General features: G+C 22.7%; 3 protein-coding genes across 4 annotated transcripts; 2 read left to right on the top strand and 1 right to left on the bottom strand.

Annotated features, from left to right (window-relative positions):
• Nucleotides 1-1,905: 1,905 nt before the first annotated feature.
• Nucleotides 1,906-5,716, top strand: PBANKA_1304300 (zinc finger protein, putative; the record flags this gene model as incomplete). The annotated part of the gene is made up of 2 exons (XM_034566616.1): nt 1,906-5,337; nt 5,483-5,716. 2 exons carry the CDS (start codon nt 1,906-1,908, stop codon nt 5,714-5,716), a joined length of 3,666 nt encoding a protein of 1,221 aa, XP_034423196.1.
• A 324-nt stretch (nt 5,717-6,040) lies between these two features.
• On the bottom strand, nt 6,041-13,556 carry PBANKA_1304100 (the record flags this gene model as incomplete). Of its 2 annotated transcripts, none has more annotated exons than XM_034566614.1 (6): nt 6,041-7,327; nt 7,501-9,793; nt 9,942-10,331; nt 10,565-10,866; nt 13,299-13,346; nt 13,440-13,556. In XM_034566614.1, the coding sequence occupies 6 exons, from the start codon at nt 13,554-13,556 to the stop codon at nt 6,041-6,043; spliced, it is 4,437 nt and encodes a 1,478-aa protein (XP_034423194.1). The 2 variants fall into 2 exon arrangements, with proteins under 2 accessions (XP_034423194.1, XP_034423195.1); XM_034566615.1 differs by lacking the exons at nt 6,041-7,327; nt 7,501-9,793; nt 9,942-10,331; nt 10,565-10,866 and adding exons at nt 11,248-11,600; nt 11,767-12,031; nt 12,174-12,515; nt 12,648-12,878.
• Nucleotides 13,557-16,077: 2,521 nt separating this feature from the next.
• PBANKA_1304000 (conserved Plasmodium protein, unknown function) lies at nt 16,078-19,029 on the top strand (the record flags this gene model as incomplete). Its single annotated transcript, XM_034566613.1, has 1 exon — nt 16,078-19,029. One exon carries the CDS (start codon nt 16,078-16,080, stop codon nt 19,027-19,029), a length of 2,952 nt encoding a protein of 983 aa, XP_034423193.1.
• Nucleotides 19,030-21,034: the final 2,005 nt, after the last annotated feature.

Below are 21,034 nucleotides of genomic sequence, written 5' to 3'. Positions count from 1 at the left end.
TTATAATATCTATTATGTGTGACAACTTATTTTATATATTCACATTAATATAATTATTATATAATGCCTTATCATTTCCCATTGCACTACTTATTACTATTTATTTAAATATTACTTATATTATTAATTTTATTATTTTATTTGAATTGTTTGATAAATCGAATTAATTCGACGATACGCAAAGAATAATATAGTATGTATAAAATACTCTATTATATTATTTAAAGGACGGTAAAATAATATTCATAGAATGCATTTATGAGCTGAGTTTACGCAAATGTATGAACAATAAGGCATGTATAACGATGGAGAGACTATCAATGTTTCTTTATTTTTGTCTTTTTAAAATATATTTTTTACTTAAAAGAATAAGTTTGATGATAATAGTAAAAATTATAACATTTATTGTTAATTTATTTTATATTTTATGTGTGTACGTGTGAGTGTGCGCATGTGTAAAATATAGTATTCACAATGAATAGGCAAAATGAAAAGAGAAAAAAATTAAATGGAAATAATTATAATAAAAATGTAAAATTTCATTTAAAAAGAGCTGTAAGGAACAATGTTTTGTAAAATAAAAGGGTTTGTGTTATTAAAATTAAGCATAAGAAGATATGCATATAATGACACTCACAAAGGGAACAAAAATAAAAAATAATTATAGAGAATTATGGGGAAAGGCGAATACATATGCATAATGCTATTTATTAAGTCAATTTTTCTTTATCCTTTTTGAATACACAAAAATGGAACATTTAAATAACAAAATAAAAAAATATAGGTTTAATAAAAGGTGTATTTAAAATAAATATAAAAAAAAATAATACGTGTATTTTTCCAATTTTTAATATTCTTAATTTTTAAAATGTATAAACATACACAAATAAAATACATACGCATAGTTATTCTTAAAATGGAAATTAAAAAAAGCTATATAAATATACATAAAATATAATAATTACATTTCAAACGTCATCAGGAGAATACACACCTTTTACTTCATATGTGCATATGAAATTTTATTAAAATGTTGTAAAAATATATGGAAAATCATAATTATTGCTTTAAGCATGAAATTATTGTTATATATATTTAAATTTTTTTATAAAGATTGGGGATATGCTTTATAGTTCATTCATTAATTTTTATTTATTTCCCTTATATTGATTTTTTGAATTATGCATGCCATAAATGAGGGGGTTATTATCTCTAACTTAGAACATATATTTTTTTAATTGAATATGTTATTATTTATTTATAAGGAAATACAATATTTGAGAAATAAAAACAATGCTTAACTGAAAAGTATTTTATGATTTTCTTTGATGATGTATGTATTGTATCAAATCGGAAGGTCTGGTTTGTATCTTTATTTTTATTTGTAAAAAAGTGTATGGACAAAAAATTGTATATATATGTATTTGTGTTTATACAATTTTATTTTATTTCATAACAATTTTGTATATTTTCGAGAAAAAGCGCTGTAAAAATTTTGTATTCCTTCTGATTGTGTCTATTTAATTTAATGCGATATTGTTTGTTCATTTTATTTTTTTGTGTATTTGATCTTTTTTGTATTATAGCATAAATTGTATTACTAAATATGTTTGGTTGAAGACAAAAATCAATTTGAATATACGAAAGATAGATGAAGAGGAAATTGAAAAAATGCCTTTAAAATCAGCCGCATAAAGATATAAAACAAATAAGTAAATAGTAAATAGTGTGATACCACTTTTTAGCCATATATAGATATATACCTGTATTGGTCGAAATAAAAGGTGCTCTATTTGAGGAATATTTTCTTTGGTCAAATAAAGTGTTACCTAAAAATTGGTAAACGGTGTTAATCAGGGTTGTTATTACGATTGATACGCGTGCTATATTTTTTATGTTATAGATATGGAAACAACAAATACGAATAAAATGATAGAGAACAATTTGTCGAGGGAAAATTTTGAGAGCGTTTATAATCGGATAGTAGTTAAAAAAAAATTAGGCAAAAATGAAAACAAAAATATTTTTCGAGAAAATTTCGAGGTGCGTGAAATTACGGATTATAACATGATTATGAAATATGAATACATGCTAAAAACATGTTTTTTTAGTAGTAACATAAATGTTTTAAAGGTGTATAGATTAGTAAATGAAGAATATGAAAAAGAATTTGAAAAAGTAAGTAAATATTTAAATAGCAATATATTATATAGTATAATGAATATAAATGAAATAAATGACGTAAGTGAACGTATAGGTGAGTATTTCACTAAAAATTTTGATGAGTTAAAAAAATATAATTATATAATTGGGAATACAAATTATCCACAAGGTTTTGAACAAAATGCAAATGGGATATTTCAAGTTTATTTATTTAAATTAATACCCAACAAAACATTTTTATTAAATAAAACAAATTATGCAGATATAGATAATAATAGCATACCTGATAATTATGATTCCATTGCAATAGAAAGGAGTTTGTATTATGAGAAAAAAAAGGAAGATTTTGAAAAAAAAAACAAGGAAAGAGCTTATTCAAATGGTAATAACAGTTCAGAATATGATATTTCTAAGTCTAGAATAATGGATGGGATGATTACAACATGTGGTAGTAATAGTTGTAAAAATGGATTGCAATACAGTTATTTATACAAAGTTAAAAATTCAGAGCAATTGTTGCCCCTATTATTAATTAAGTTCGAATTCAAGTGTCTAAGAGTAGATATAAGCATACCAATTTGTGAGAGTTGCTCAATTAATAATGCTCTTTATTATTGTTATAATGATAAGGTACATTTATGTGATATTTGTGATATTAAGCATCATGAGAAAAATAAAATTTTAAAAAATCATAAAAGAATACATATATCTGAATCCCCTTTTCAATTTGGTAAATGCCCATATCATCCTAGTGAATTAGTTGAAACAATTTGCATGAAATGCTTTTGTAGTTTGTGTTCTAATTGTTTATTAATAGGCAACCATTCTAAAGGTAGTTATAGAAACCATCCAATTATAAATATAAAAGAAGCATATATTTTATCTAACCAAAAAAAATCTTTAAGTGATATAAATATTGAAAATCGTAAAATAAGGGTATTAAATTTATTAAAAAAAAAACATAAATTATTGTCTGAAATATATTCTAATTATGCATCGTTACAAAAAAGAATAGATACGTTATATGAATATATAATGAGTGAATTAAAAAAAATAAAAAAAAAAAAAATCAATTTTTTAATGGCATTAAAAAGATCGGTATTATCCGAAATGCTAATAATAGAATGGATGGAAGCTTTTTTTTTCCATGCAAAATTATCATTGAATTTATCTGATTTTATACTATATCAAAAAAAACATGAATTATTAACTCAATTTTTAAATTCCAAAACTAGAGAATCTAATTTATTCAAATATATACCTGAGTGGGTATTTCAAAAAATTAACATCAATTCAAGTTTGTCTATTTATGAAGATTCTTTTTATAAAGTTGGTCTACTTAGTGGTGGTTCTATTAATGGTGCCGACTTAAAAAAAAATGAAGAAGAGAAAAATAAGCCCACATTTTTGTGTAATTTTAATAACATATTTGATCAAAAAAACAATTATTTTACTTTATATGATGATAATAAAATTGGTAAAGGGAATGAAGATGAAAATGTAAAATATTCAAAATTAATTTCGAAAGAAAATGAATCAGACAAAGAAACATGTACTAATGAAAACCCTACTTCTAATTATTTAGATCAGGTAAATATTAATGAACTCGATTATCATATAACCAATATAGAAGACACTAAAAATTTTCTCGTATTAAACGAATTAGGTAAAAATGCAATATTTTCTAGTTTGAACAATGGGGAAATAAAATATAGATTGGAAAAAGACGAGATAAAAGAAATTGACAAAATAAAAAAAGAATACTCTATGAGAACTTTTTCACTAACTAGTGACAAAATTATAAATACAAATTTATTATTTTCATTATTTAAAAAAAGACTAGGTGTACAAGAAAAAATAATGAATTTAAAAAACAGTTATATATATAAAGATTTGTGGAAACAGTTGTTAAATTATAAATATATAAATATTATTCATATATTAAAAGCAACAAATAATTTTAACAATTTGAGTATATTTTGTTCTTTTTTAAACATTTCAAATTATTATGATAGTTTAGAAGATTTTACAAAATATGTAATTAAACATGAAATATATACATTGCTAAACAAAAATATTAATTATGATGCTAAAATGAAGGTGACTAAACTCCTTGACAATATTGTTACATTGCTATCTATCCAGGGTTTTAAATTGTCAGCATACATTGATAGATATATAAATATGTGCTTTTCCGATGTACAAAAAAATGAAAATAATATTTTGCTTCACGTTAAAGATAAAATTATGAATAATAATGATAACAAATTGTATGAAGATTATATAGAGCATAAAAAAAAAACATTGAATGTAAGAAATGGCGATGGTATGAAATTACCTGAACAAGTATATCCAGATTTGAAAAATGAACGAAAAAACAGTGGAAAATTCGATTCTATTAATGATACAGCGTATGATGAAGATACTAAGGATATAGATAGAGAAAGTGCGAAAGAAAATAAAATGAATGATGAAGCTCAGAAAAAACGTCTAACAATTGATACAGCTGTTGATGAAATTAAGAGAGTTATTAATGACGGAGGAATAAAAAATACTAGCGTAATTATGGATAATCACGATGATTATTTTAAATATGATAATTTGGGAAACGAAAAGGAAAATAAAGAAATGAAAAAACAAAGTGATGTTTCTAACACCGGAAATATAGATGTAAATGATAGCGAAAAAGAAGAATTTTTTACGTTAAAAAAAATAAAGGAGTATATATTTGTATATATAGAGAAATTAATAAACGATTTAATAAATGTGCCACATAAAGATTTAAATGACAGTATTAGATTTATATTTTATACGATTCATGATGAGATTGATGGAGCACATAGTAGCATAATAACAAATAAAAAAAAAATTAGCATACACACATTAACTTTATGCTTAGATTTATTTATTAACTCAATTATATATCATTATATATTTTATGTACATGAAAAAAATATAAATATTCAAATGAATAGCAAACCATTATTATACCAAAAAGTAATACTTTTGTTTGGTGAAACATTGAGAGAAATATCTATTTATATATTTCAAATTTACAATTTAGGAGTTTACGATAACAATTTAACTACATTTATAAATAATATTAAAAATAACAAAATGCTCATTCGGAAGGCTACCAACGAAAATATGTTCTTTATGGATGTCTCTCAGAAGGTAAAATACATTATGAATTGCCTTGTCTAGTAATTTCAATTGTTATGTATTGTTTGTATCTTTGTTTTCCCCTTTCATGGATACGTTGTCATTGGCATTGCATATATTTATTGAATGGTCTATTAATTTTTTAAACCTTTTGCAGCTTTTCACATGGATGCTGAAAAACTTAGAATCACCAAGATATTACGCACCCATCAAATGGAGCTATAACGAAGAAATAGAAAAGAGTTATAGAAATATTGTGAGAGAAATTATAAAGCTTGATAAATTAGCGATGGAAAATTGTACTAATGAAAATGTTGATTATAATATGTTATTTAGTACTACAAATTTTAAGGAAATTTTAGATTTGTGTTATTCTATATGTGAAAGTTAGTAAGGGTCCTCAATTTTGTTACAAAAACAAATAAACAAAAAAAAAACAAAGATGCAAAATTTATGGCATAAAAATATAAATGTGAGAAAAAAAATCAACTTAAACAAATAAAGAAGTGCAGGTTAACATAAATTTTAAAATATGAAAAAAAATGCATATATATATATATCCATGGATTCATATATACACATGCGTTCATTAGACATAGATTGAGCCATTGGCAATTTCAAAAAGGGTATTTAGTTATTTTGAGGTGTTTTTTTCATTTTTTTTATGTATTTTAGATAATTTTATTAAAATTGGGAAAAATTTGATAATAGATAATCATCCCAATTTATTTATATTTTTGTGCAAGTTAGTCCACAAATCTTCTGGAGCGGATATTCCATAAGATATATGATAATTTTTTTTTTGATTAAATAGTATGAATAAAACTAAAAGTATGTCTATTTTTTGAATTTTATTTAATATAATATTGTCTTTTAATAAACCTTTATTTTTATATTTTAATGGAAAATGTGTTAACATCATACCAGATATTTTATCAATAAAGTATTTTAAATCTTTATTTTTTTTATTTAAATATGATAATTTAGCATTATGTATTAAATAGTCAGAATAATTATAATAATTTCTTGTAAATTCATGAAAAGCTGATAAAACTTCCTTTTTCACTATACTTAAATCCTGTGGATTTGTTTGAACTAATAATGTAAAAAATCCAGCAAAATACTTATCATAATTTATAAATTCAAATGATGAATCATATGTTAATTCTTTTTTCTCTCTTAAATGATGAAAAAATTTGCTATTCAATATATATTGAATAATATAGGATACTATACTAAAAAATAATGGATGTATATATAATTTTGATTTTCTGTTAATAATTTCTTGGAAAGTATCTCCTTCACCGTCTTTTAGATTTATATGTTTAGATATAAATTCAAGTTCTGAATCGATCATGGTTGTATCCAAATTTTTGTTATTCTTTTCGTCATCTGTTTTTTTTCGGTGGTCATTTTCCTTATGGTGTAATAATTCCTTTAAATATTGAATTAAATATAATGATATATGTACACCATTTGGCAAAAATCCAAAATGATTTGCACTTTTTCCTATTAATAAAAAAACAGCGTGTTCTTCTTTTTCTTTTATATATACATATGTATCGTCTTTTAATTTGTCTTCATAATTTTTAAATGGGCATAGTAAATTATATTCGTCTAATAAATTGTTTTCACTTTTTCTTTTTATAAGATCATTAGAAATATGAGGCGTTTCAAAATGTTTATTTGAGATGCTTTGCTGTAACATTGCATTATTCTCTAATGGCATAATATCCTTCAATTGTTTTGTTTCTTTGAGATTTTTATATGCCTCCATATTTCTATTTTTCAAAGTACCCAAATAGTGAAGAATATAATAATGAATTCTGTTAGAAATGTCTCCAACAATTGTTAATTCAAATAATGATAAATCAGTGAATAAATTATTTAACACATTCTGAACACTTTCAAAGGTAATTTTTTCCACATCCTGAATATCAAAATTTTGGTTTCCTATTGCACCATCAGATAGATAATAAATAGTTTGTCCTAATAAAAATGACTGAAAATGGAGAGGGGAAAAAGGGATATAGATTTGAGCATATTTATTTGATGTTTGGAAGACATAGTACAATGAATATCACAGAATTAAAAATGGAATTGACGCAAAAGAATAACAAAATAGACAAAAATGGAATGCAAAGCGATCTTTTATTCGGTGTAGGAATTAATTACCTGTAAATTGTTTTTGTACTCAAAAAAGTCTTTTTTTAATTTATCAACAACTCTTGGTAGAGATGAAGGCTCAATTTTCGTTTGTAATATAATATTATTTAAAATAGAAAATGCGGAATTAATATTTTCATATTTATTATATGTATATATATCGATGTAAAAATATTCATCATTTATATCTATGTATATGTTTATGTTTTTATTGCTACAATGTATTTCAACATTTTCTCTGCTTATATTTTCAATTTCACCTCCTTCAAACAAGCATATAATAGAAAACAATAAGTTGAAGCTACTGTTTTTGTTTTGAAGTTTGTTTTTTTTTTTTCTTAATATATCGTTATGTGGAATTATGAGTCTTAAATAAACATACTTTTTATCAATTTGTGTTTTATATAAATTTATTTTAATGCCATTTAGTAGTTGATAATTTTCTATTTCTTTTTTACCCTTATTTGATAATACATAATTTTTCAAATTCAGCAATTTAACATCCTCATGAAATTTTTCATTTGTGGTTTCGATATCCTGGTCAAAATTATTAGTATTACTGCTTTTTGGAAATTCATCATTATTTAATTCGTTTATTGTGCCTATTTTTTTGTTATCATTATGGTCAATATTATAACATGCTTTAAATAAATCAAAATTTGGTTCTGTGTTTAGATTTTTTAAGATGCAATTTGTATTATGAATTTCTTGAGGTTTTTCTACCCGTTTAATTTGTTTTAATATGTAACTAAAAATTGATGAGTTTTTTTGTTTTTGGTGGATTAGATCGATATATTTTGATCTATGTAAATTTTCTGTAATATTTTGATATATATATTGGGGTGATAATAACTGTTTTTGGATATTTATTGAATAATTTGGTATTTGTTCTTCTGAATATATATTATTATAAAAATTTTCTTTAATATCACTTTTTTTTAAATCATTAAAATTGTCATATGGAACATGAATAATAACACAATTTGGTTTTAATGAGGTATCCTCATTAAATATATTAAATAAATATTGAAAATATTTTTTAGCAAAATTATTTATTTCTTCAATTGTAATATTTTCAAAAATATGTTTTTTTAATTTTTTTTCTCTTTTTTCATTCATATATACATTGCTGCATGAATTGTAGTCAATTATTTTTTGAATTTCATCAGTATATATTTCATTCATTTTGGTGTCTAAAATATATTCTTCACTTTGTTCGTTGCAGGCTCCAGAATGATCTAGTTTCATGTTTTGTGAAGTAGAAGATGGCCCTTTTTCGCTATCATTGCCACTACTATTATTGGTAGTATCAATAATATTATTTTTTTCTGCATTTTGTTCATCGATGTTGTCAAAATCAATTTCATTAATTTTATAATTTTCGATTTCTCCTTTTGAAAATCCATATATAATTAGACTTTTTATAAATTTATATAAACCGTTTATACTTTTATGAATAGATTGGGGATTTGTTTTTATTTCTATTGTTCTAACAGTGGCTCCTTCATTTATATTTGTATATTCGTTTATATCTATATTATTAAATAGATCATTTCTATGTATATTAAATCTAAACGATAAGCAGTAAAATATGATGTCTTTTATTATGGATATTTTAAAATCTTCCATAGATCTAATACTTTTTATTTCTTCTTTTAATAAAATATTTATATTAGCATTATTTAGCGAATATTTAAATATTTCAAATTGAGTTTGGAAATTTTTTTCTAATGGCTTGTTTAATGATTTTTCTTCTTCCAAATTTACAGAATATTTATTTTGTAAATAAAATCGGAATTTTAATTCGGTAGCAATATCATTTTTATTTTCTTTTTTTAGATTCTTAAATTTTACAAGATCGGCAATATTATCATCTATCAATTCATCGATTTTAGAAATATCTTCTGATATTAATTGCGAAACTTCTTTATCATTACATGAATTTTGTTGATTATTATTGCATGTGTCAATTAACTTATCATAAGAAATTGCATTACTTGTGTTTTTTGGTGATGAACCATACATATGAACAACAGCAGGTAAATTTTTATTCTTTGATCGGAGTGTATTTTTATCGTTTAAAATATTTAAATATTCTATATCTGTTTTTTTTAAATTGGTGCATTTTATATTATTAAATTTGCTGTTTATAATTTTTTGTGCAATATCAGCATTTATATCCCCATAAACATATAAATTTACATTCTCTGGTCTAAAAAATAAATTGAAATACTCCTTTACGTCCTTTTCTTCATAACGTTTTAGTAATTCTAGTTTTCCAATTGGGAGTCTATGAGATAACCTATTTAAAAAAAAAAAAATCAATTATAAGTTTAAAAATTAAAAGATGAAAGATTAGTACCAATGGAAAGAAGTAGAAAACAGTAATAAATAATTCGTGGGAAATAGTATATAAATGAGAATAATTATGAAAGACAGAAAATACTTACCTGTTTTCTCTATGCAATGTTTTTATAATATCGGAGTTAATTTTGTATTCTACGGTATTTATAATACTGTATTCAGAAAATATGGCTTTTTTTTCTTTTGTTATTCTTTCCTTATTAAATTGGTCTCGACCCGATAAAACATCTACCATAACGTCAAGACACTGCGATAAAATACTATGCTTATAATTAAATTCGTCAACTGTATATATGTCATAATTTTCAATATCATCTTCTTTAATATTTTTTACAAAATTATCATACTTGAAACTGCTTAATGAGTTCTCTTTATATATTTCGTTATTTAAACTCACACTTATATAAAAAACGATATGATGAAAATCGGTATATGCGTTTGTTCGAATATTTTTATCTATGATATCTTTTCTTTTCCTGTAAATGATAATTTGCATATAAAGGTGATTAGAAAAAAACGATTGAGGAGAATAGTAAATATGCTTATGTATGTATTCATGCTTAACCATTGAGTAAATGCATTATTAATTAACATTAGTGATAGATAAAGGGTATGCGTATTTGAATTCATAAATATATTTAACGTAAATGTATCAACATAAAATAGAGTATATAAAAGACAATTTATATAAATAATGAATGATTCTTACTTAGAGCCCATATAAGATACATGCTCGCATAAATGACTAATACCCTGCTGATTTTTCTTTTCGTTGACGCTTCCAGTATTTACCTCCATATAGACATGTAATTCTTCATAGTTAAAATCGATTGGATTTATACAATTTTTATACTCTTCCGAAATTGGATTCGAAGGTAATATTACATGGTTTTCATTATTTAATATATACATTTTTTTGTTTTTATTTTTTCGCTTTTTGTATATTATACTGCTTAATTTATTTGGCAATTCACATTTTATCAAATCATCATCTTGATACAAATCTTGAATCTATAAATTTTGTGTCAGAAAATATATAAATGTGTGAAATGAGCATGAATATGTCACAAATTAATAAAAATGATAAATAGTACATTTCTTGGTGTACCAATAGACATATACATGTATAATTTTTTTAAATACATAAGTGTAGTATTTTTGATGGTGTGTTATAAAAAATTTATTATTTATTCATAAAATAAAAATTGAACCATTTTGTGTGATAATACAAATGAAATATAATCAAAAAATATGAAAAAAAAAAATATACTAATACAAATGATTGAAATTGTAAAAATTATTTAAATTGATTTTATGTTGAAGAACGACATTTCTTTAAACGATTTAAAAGTTCTATTATATAGAGCGTGTTAGAATTTTTTTTTTTAATAATTATAAAGTTAGTTCTACATTAAAATTATTGCTATTATTATCTTCAATGTGAATTTTTTTTTCATATAAATTTTTGATATATAATCCATATTGCTTAGCAAAATATGTAATAATTATATTTGCTCCAGCTCTCAAATAACTTTTGAATAACTCTGTAAGAATTTCATTTTCATAATTTTCATTTTCATTCAAATATTTTACATAACTTTTAATCATCATATATTCTCCAGAAACATTATAAACAGCTATGGGAACATTTATATTTTCCCCAATCCTTTTTTTTATTTCTCTTATAATATCTAAGTAAAACAAGGACGGTTTGACCATTATAATATCTGCTCCTTCTTTTATATCTGCAAATGGATGTAAAAAAAATATAAATATATTTATATAAAAAGAGAATAAAATGATTTGCTATACATGTGTGCGTACGTTGTAAAGAAGAACATATCAGTAAGCTAATTTAGAAAATATAAATTCATACATTTGTGTATATATTTTTAAGATTTTTCTTATTACGTTTATCTACATTGTTAAGATCAATGTAATTGTTAAAATTGTGTTGATATGACTGTTTGTTTTTAATAAAGTTTTTTGATATATTAGCACTTAAAATATATCTAAATGGCTTATAAAGGGTTGATGCGTATTTACACGTGTATGATAAAATTAAAACATTTCTGAAATTACAATAATCCAAATTTTTTCTAATAAGTCCAATTCTATTATCCATTGAATCACTTGGGCATAAAACATCAGCTCCAGATTTCGCCAAACAAAGAGACTAAGATCATGATTAAAAAGATAAAAAGGGATATATATACTTTAGCATATGTATGTGTGCAATATGATTTATTTGGGTATATATAAAAATAAATATTTATATAACCATGATAAATGATTGTAATTTAAAATTATAGTATTACCTGCTTAACAAGGGTATGCACACTTATATCATTTATAATTTCTTGGTTTTTATTATCATATATACCATCATGACCATAAACATTATAAGGATCTAGAGCTATGTCAACATAAATTATAACATCATTTAAAAATTTGTCTTTTATTTTAGTTATCGTTTTACAAAAATAACTATTCTCATTATAGCATTCTTCGCAATATACAGATTTATTTTCTTCTCTTACAACTGGAAAAAACATAAAATGGTGGATGTTTAATTTTAAACATTCTTCTATTTCCTTTACTATTCCTTCAAAGTTAAATGTATATATTCCTTCTAACTTTGTTTCTTTTTTTTCGATATCCTATTAGAATTGTAAGTATGCAAATATTTAAAAATAAGTGAGATGGAAAGGGTGCATGTAATAGTTTTACACATATATTGGGATATAAGCACGATACATATATTTGTACTTGTATTTTTTATTTTTAAATACCTCTTCATGGATGAATAATGGATAAATGAAATTTGATGCCTTTATATTATTATTATTATATAATGCGAGCAAATGTTTATTTATTTTTATCCGCCTTTCACGCCTATTTGTATCAATATATATGTTGCCATTTATATCTTTGGAGAATTTTTTTAAGGCGTTTTGACTTGAGATGTTTTCGTTATATAAATCTTCAATTGATTTATCATCTTCAATTAAATTGCTGGAATTCTAATTATGTCGTTTTCAATTTAAACATTCAATGCATTTTAATAGAAAAAAATTTGAAATATACTTAGTTATAAAGCATTAAATAGTAAGTATTATATGCAATATATGTTTTATTTTATTTTTATTTTTTTCATTCTGTATACTTCGTTTATTATTTCTTTTAATTCATTTGTATTTTCTTTTTTTTTATACAAAATATGTGTATACACAAATACCACATTATAAAACAAGAATTCAAATGAAAAGAACATGCATAATGCTATGGATAAAGTTATGTCCACAAAATTAGTTTACATCATATATATACACACAAACAATGCAAATATTTATTTTTTATATGTTTCATTTAAATTCTATAATCTACTAAAATGAAATCACGTATTATATTCATATAATTTATTTATTTATTTTTATTAGTACATTATTATTATTTTGGCTATTCCATCTTCTGAAACGGGTTTTGGAATCCTATAAAATAAGTGAAAAAATTATGTAATGCATGCACATATATATGGATATATAAATGATTATGGTTGTGCAAAAATATATTATTTATTTTACATTTGTCCAATTGGGGGAATGAATAATATAGGCATTTTTCCTAAAGTTGCTTTTAAGACAATTTACAAAATATAACGCGAATAAAAAAGATAAAATAATCTCATTTATTTTTTTCATTTTTCGCTTATTTTTAATGACCACTGAAAATGTAGTCAAAGTAATTTGTTTTGTCACAAGGGGTGTGTATTTTGTTCTCTTCCTATATCTTTTGTTTCTTTCTATCTATATGTATTGATGTGGATCCCAAAATAGGAATGTTTAAATAATATTAATGTATATTCATTTGAAATGCAAAACATAAATGCTTATCTGTAATATATATTTATTTTATGAGTGTTTTGATCAAGTTGCCATTTATGTTTCTTAATTGTGTATATATATGTGTTTGGGGGTATGTGTATGGCACTATGAGAGAATGTGATTAAACAAGAAAGGATAATTTATATATGACGTTAGGCATTTAAAGATAAACATTTCAATATGATATATAAATATATTTTTGTGTATCATTCATTTATATATATATATATATATATTTATGCCAATTTTGTTTGTTGTAGATTAATTTAAAAAAAGTTTTATATTTTTTATTTCATTTGTTCCTTTTTTATTTTATTCCACCAAATGTAAAATTTAACCTTAATATAAAACACATGATTTGGGTTAAGATAAAAAGGAAAGAAATAATAATGAAACCAGGTAATCAGATGTAGAAGTACTCAATAGTTATGCCAAGAAGGTTAATAAAAAACAAAAAAATATAATAAAAAAATTAACGAATTTAAGAAAAAAATAATATCGAATCTATTTAATGAAAAAATATTGAATTAAAAATATGCATATAACTTGTTCAATTCGTATATATATTTATAATGGCGTAAAAAAAAATTAATTAAAAGAATGGATTAAAAAGGGCGATTTGAAAGGAATACTTTCGAGTTTCCATATCTATAAAAAATGTATACAAAATGATTTCAAATTGCGCATATGCATATATTTAAGTAGAAGGGGAAATCTATTTTTAATCCTTTATTTTTTGTATTTTTAAAAATTGAATTTTAAAGTCATAGTTTTCTTATTATAATTATTATATTTTTTAAAATACGCCATCAAATTATTATAGGATATATCAAAATACATAGAGATAAAGGTTATTTTTTGTGTATATATATCAGAACATATTTTTATTTTAACAACAGGAATGAGCGATAAGAGTGGTTTGAAAAAGGCAAAAAAATATTTACACTTGCATGATATTTATATATAAGGGATATTTTCCACGTGTATCTTTATTTGCATATTATATGTTTAGGACAATTTTTCACATTTTTATAGTCTTAAAATTTCAAATGTGCAATATATTATTAACCTCTGTAGGGTTTAATTTTATAAAAGAAAAATAATAATGTGGGATAAATTGCACAAATAGCTAAAAATACATTAAGACGATAAAAAACTATAAGCATATGTTAACTATTAATTTTAGCTAGCTTTAATAAAAAAATATTATACGTAATTTTTTTTTAATTTGCTAGCTTCGGCATATAGACAATTTTAATTAATTTTAAACTTTATATATATATATATATATTTTTATAAATTCCAAAATATATTTACAAATTTTAAAATACTTGAAATGATAAATGTCTCAACAAAAATCAAAAAAATAAGTACAAATGGATGTATTTTTATTTTTTTTAAAAAATATGCAAATGAATAAAAAAAAATATATCGTTTTTGTTTGTGTACATTTATTTGAGAAGCTACTTTACGAAATAAATATATGTGCTTAATTTTCATCATTGAGATGCATCTGTATAATTTGTATCCTGTATTATTGTAAATAAACAATATAATAATATTTTTTTTTAAATATTTTCAAAACATAATTTCACTAATGTTATAATTTGCATATAAAATGAAAGACTAACAAATAACCATTTAATTTTTCCATTAACTTTGGCATGTGGCAAATACGTATATACAACTTGTGAAAAAAACATTGCTTGAATATAAATATGTCTATACATATTATGGATAAAATTTTATTGACATTTGCCAAACAAATATGTAGCAGTTAAATGATGCCATTTAATATTACTTTAAATATATTTATAATTTTTATATTTAATATGCACCTGAAAAACGAAATACAATTGGAGAAAGAGAGATAAATATAATTAATAACATTTAGTATGCTGGTCCTATAATATTTTTACATATATTTTTAAAATTATATTATTAAACTTTATCAAATAATTTTATAAAGATAATTACTTTTAAATAAAAAATATATATGTATGCATGTGTATTTTTAAAATTATTTTGCGTGCACATACAATTATATATGGCAGCATATTTTACATATTTTTTCCCATTTTAATAATTCATTGCACTTTAAATTTGCATACATTATGAGATATATATGTATTTTCCTTATAAAGTTAATTTTTAAAAATATTTTTTGAATTTTAATTAAGAATAATTTATGAATAGTTATGAAAATTATATGTTAATGTGTTTTGAATTTTGTATAAATGAATAAAAAAAGACGAATTATTACGGAAATTATATATATATATATATATTTTTTTTTTAATTTTTTTTTTGTTGTATTTTCTTTTTTTTAATAAAAAAAATGGAAGTCTTAGCATGGAATGATATGCTGAAACCCAGAATAAAAAGGAGTCGAAGTATAATTGAAAGGGAAGAGAGCAACACGGAGCAGTACAACACTCCCAATAACCAACTTGTCATATATAAAAATTCTTTTAAAAATAGTTCATTATGCTATGCATGGAATGCATATTTTGATAAGAATAAAGTAAAAAAGAATATTATGGTTTGTTGTGATTTAAATAAGATATGTAATGAACTATTAAAAGGAATAGAAAATAATAGTTTGACAATAAAGACATTTTCGTTTTTATTTATTGGCGTGTGCAATATATATAAGAAAAAGGTTCATTTTATTGGGCAAGATTATGATTTATTAAAAAGGAAGATATTGTCTTTGTATAAAAATAAAGATCAAGATGTGGATGAATTAGGAAATTCCAAGGATTTTAAAAGGAGAAAAGTGGGAAAAAATGATAATGGCGATGATAATAATGGTAATAAAAGGAGATTAAGTAAGACACCTCTTAATATAAAGAGGGGATCTATCGGTTTAAATGAAGCAATACCATCTATAATTGATGATTTTACAGGAAGAAAATCCCGATTTTCTTTGACTGCTGATGAAATCAGTATAGCTGGAACAGAGCCAAACAATGGTTACTATTTAAATGACAGTGAAATGAATAACCAGATGCTTATGGATATGTCTGGTATTAATGATTTTAATTTTGATAATGACAATAATACTACTAATAATAACATGAATAATAATTACCATGATTTAGAAAAGGCATTAGAAGGTTCATTCATTTCTAGGCATAGTACACCTATAAATAATTTAGACGGATTAAATTTGAACAGATCTTTATCGGAGTCTTTTAATCATATGGATAAATTAAATGCTGAAAATCCTATATTTAATAATATGATACCCAAAAATATGTTTCCTAATTTGGATGCTTCATTTAACGAAAAAAGTATGGGAGGAAATTTTAATAATTTAGAATTCAATTCTGTTAATAAAAGTGATGGGTTTAATTCCATGAGCTTTTACAATAATGCTGTTAATGGAGATAATATGAATAATCTTAATTTATCTAATGATTATATGAATGGTACTGGTGGTAATCCATATATAAGAACAGATAATACTAATATGTTTAATAATATGAAATATCGTAGCGGTATAAACAATTTTAATGATGCTGTTAACGCACCTAAAGAATTTCAAGACATTTCATATAATAATAATTTTATGGGTACTTTTCAAAATATGAATTCACCAATGAATAATAGAAACGATATGTATAATTTCAATCCATTTATTCGAATGAATTCAATGAGTAATAATAATTTTGATGGTAGAAACAATTTGAATAATTTTTCGCAAAGAATGAATAATCAATTTGGTGACATTGATGCAATGAGTAATGTAATGGTTGGCAGTATGTTTAGCCCTCGGAAACAAAAAAATACCCCACAAAAAATTAATTATTTGAATAGATTAAATTTTGAGGCATATCAGAATTTTGATTATTTTGAGCAAAAGGATGATGATGTTTTTATTAAAAAATTGAATAGTTTGCTCGGATTAGACGAAAGTGAAGGTGAAGAAGAAAAGGAAAAAAAAGGAGAAGAATCCTTGGTAATTCCTGAGGAAGAAAAAGAAAAGGATGATTCTTCGGATAAAGACGATTTTGATATGGATAATTCCGATAATGAAAAAGACAAAAGTAAAAACAATGAATTAGATTTGCAAGGAAAAAATTCCAATAATAATAAATTAGGCGTTTCAACGTCGAACAAAAGTGATAATATGCAAACGTCTAAAAAACGTAAATTAGAAAAACAAGTAGTTGATAAAAATTATATGATAAAAGAATCAGTAATGAGAAGTATACTAAAAAATGAAAGTGTTAATTATAAAAATTTTTTGATTGATACTATAAATAATGAAATAAATGAACAAATTCAAAGAGAGCATCGTGAATTTCAAAATTTTTGTTTACAATCAAATACTGATAAAACAAAACCAATATATAAAATGGAAATAAATTTTGGATATGAATCATTAGATTATGAGGAGAAAAAAAATGTACTTGAAAATTATTTAAGTTATAGTGCAAACGACACAAAATATTTATATGAAAATAAAAATGTATTAGATAATTTTAATATTAAAAAATGTTTAGATAATATTGATGAAAATGCTATATATAATGAGAACGATAGTGCAATGTCTAGTAACTTTTTGCCATTTGAAAATAATGAAGAATTAATGAAAAATAATTCTTTAAATATAGAAGAAGTAAGAGAGCAGTTTAATGGTTTCCCAATAGACCGAGACAATGTTATTCCTAGTGAGTTTAAAAACAAATTTAGCATAGATTTATCAATGACACAAAATGATCCCATGGATTTAAATTTAAACGACTTAAATTTTAAAGACGATATGGAATCTAGAATACATATGGACAGTCAGATATCTAAAAGTCTAGTGTTGTATGGTGATGATGGAAGTGTGAGTAAAGCTGATGATGGTCAAAATATACATAATTTAAACGAAAAATTAAATTGGGAATTTAATTCATCTTCTTTAGATTTACCTGGGAATTCCAATTCTGATTTTATTAATATATTTAGTAAAGATAATGAGAGTATATTATTAGAAGATAAACGCATCGATTTTGATATAAATTTAAAACAATATTTTGATTTAATTGCAAAGGATTTATTAGAGGCTTATAAAAAATTATCAAAAAAAATTAATTATATATTTTTTGATTTAATCACAAAAAATGATAAATCAAAGGAAGAAATATCTATTCTTTTTTATATTACTTTGCATTTGGCTAATTTAGGTTATATACAAATAATTCAAAAGCCAATACTTCCAGAGCATTTAAATTCATATGAGGAAAATTTTTCTCGCCCCATACTGATACAGCTCGTTGATCAAAAGGAAAATTAATGGGTTGTAAAAGTATGGAAATGTATATAAAGATAAGAAATATATATTTTTTATTTAAGCTTTATGTTTTAGAAAAAATTTTGGTTGCATATGCATACAATTTTTTTTGAAATATTTCATAGTAGATTCATGTAGTACATTAGTTTGATGTCAATTTCCTTAATGATTGAATATCAATGTTTAGTTTTCAATACATTACCTTTTTCCCAAATGAAAAATATTTTAACTATTGTCAAATTCTTTTTAGTGAATATACATTTGTGTATCTTTATTAAGTTGAGCATATTACTATTTGCATTCTGTTATTATATAATTTAGTGCATTTTATATTGCATTTTCTTTATTATGGCTGTTTTTTTCTGAATTTATTTTATGAATATTTTTGGATAACTTTTAAAATTGTAAATTAAATTATGAATATAGCAAAAAGAGTTATATGAGCATACACATATGTATGTGTGTGTATATCTTTGTTGAAAAATATGAGCATATGTAAATTTCTTAAAATGTTTGTGTCTCGTTATGCAGGAAATAAATTGGGGTAAGAAGACAAACCCTAAATATTATAAACATATTTTCCTCTTAATTTTCTAAAAAATAAAGAGATTAAATTGCAAAGAAAACTATGACGATAAATCCTGATATCATTAACAAAAAATGATTGTCCAATAAATATATTTTATAAATGTATGCATATTCCCATAAAGTTTTTTTCTAACATTTTTCTTTCACGCTATCATAGAAAATGGTATTTTTTCATAAAAATAGAATGTGTTGATTTTTTATGCTATTGGATTACCGATATTTTATTTTTTGATTTAATTGAGAGATCAATAAATAAAGAATATATTATATTATAAAATAGAAATCGCAATTTTTAACAAAAATTATCAGTTAAAAATTAACAAAATATGTAATTAAATATTACATTTAAGACTTGATTAAGGATAAATATCATTTATAATGCATATATTAATAAGTTATTTTATAATATATTTTAATAATTGGCTTTTACAATAATTTTTATAATTTTTTCTATTTTTTTTTGTTCTTTATTTTAGTGTATGCGCAATGGACATTTTTTTAATATGTCAATCATTGTGAAGCATACGAAAAGGAAGTATTTTTTACGTCATTTTATGTATTATTTATTGATACTGTTATGTTGCTAATTTTATTGTATTATTTTTTTTAACATTTTTTTTGTTAATATATCATATTTTTAACTTTTATTATACATATGTATTATTGTATTTTTGTTTGATATATGGAAGCCTTTGATAATTTTACACAATTTTGAATATTCTCTGAAGAAATATATAAAAAAATTTAAGAATATTCTGATGTGTTAAATTTTATTATTTATAAATGTGTATTATATACGATATACATAGTGTATACGCTTTCATATATGTATACTTTTATAAATACTCTTTACATGTACTTTATTTATTTTTTTTAATGGTAAAATGCCACTATAAATATAAATAAAATAAAAGAAAAAAAAATAATAGGCGCCTTTTCGTTCTTTCTTTTGTTTTTTTAATGTATGTTTCTGTACATAATTATTGTTTCATTTGATACAACCAAAATAAATAAAATAATAGATAAGAGAAAAAATATATAAAAAGAAATTGGTCTAATAACTAGCTGCAAATATTACAAAAAAATATATTGCAGTATGTGTGTGAGTATTTTCTTTTAAAAAATATGGAATACGCATAATGCAATATATTTTTTTAAGTCTCGAAATTTAACGTATTCTTACTAATATACGAATTTTTGTTTAAATTTGGAAAATTAATGCGTGATTGAAATAAATTGGAAAGTGAATATAAATAATAAAGAAATAATAGTATTAATTTGTAATATCTATATGTAAAAATTAAAAAAAGACAAAAAAATATAGTGGAATATATTTAAATAACCACTATGTATATAGTTATAAAATAACTGGTTCTGTCCAGTTATTATTATTTACTTTGTTTCGTTTTTTCGCTTTTTT

Source organism: Plasmodium berghei (assembly GCF_900002375.2).
Source record: "Plasmodium berghei ANKA genome assembly, chromosome: 13".
Classification (NCBI taxonomy): Eukaryota; Apicomplexa; class Aconoidasida; order Haemosporida; family Plasmodiidae; genus Plasmodium; species Plasmodium berghei.
Note: the sequence above shows the minus strand (reverse complement) of the source record. Positions and strands in the feature narration are given on the sequence as shown.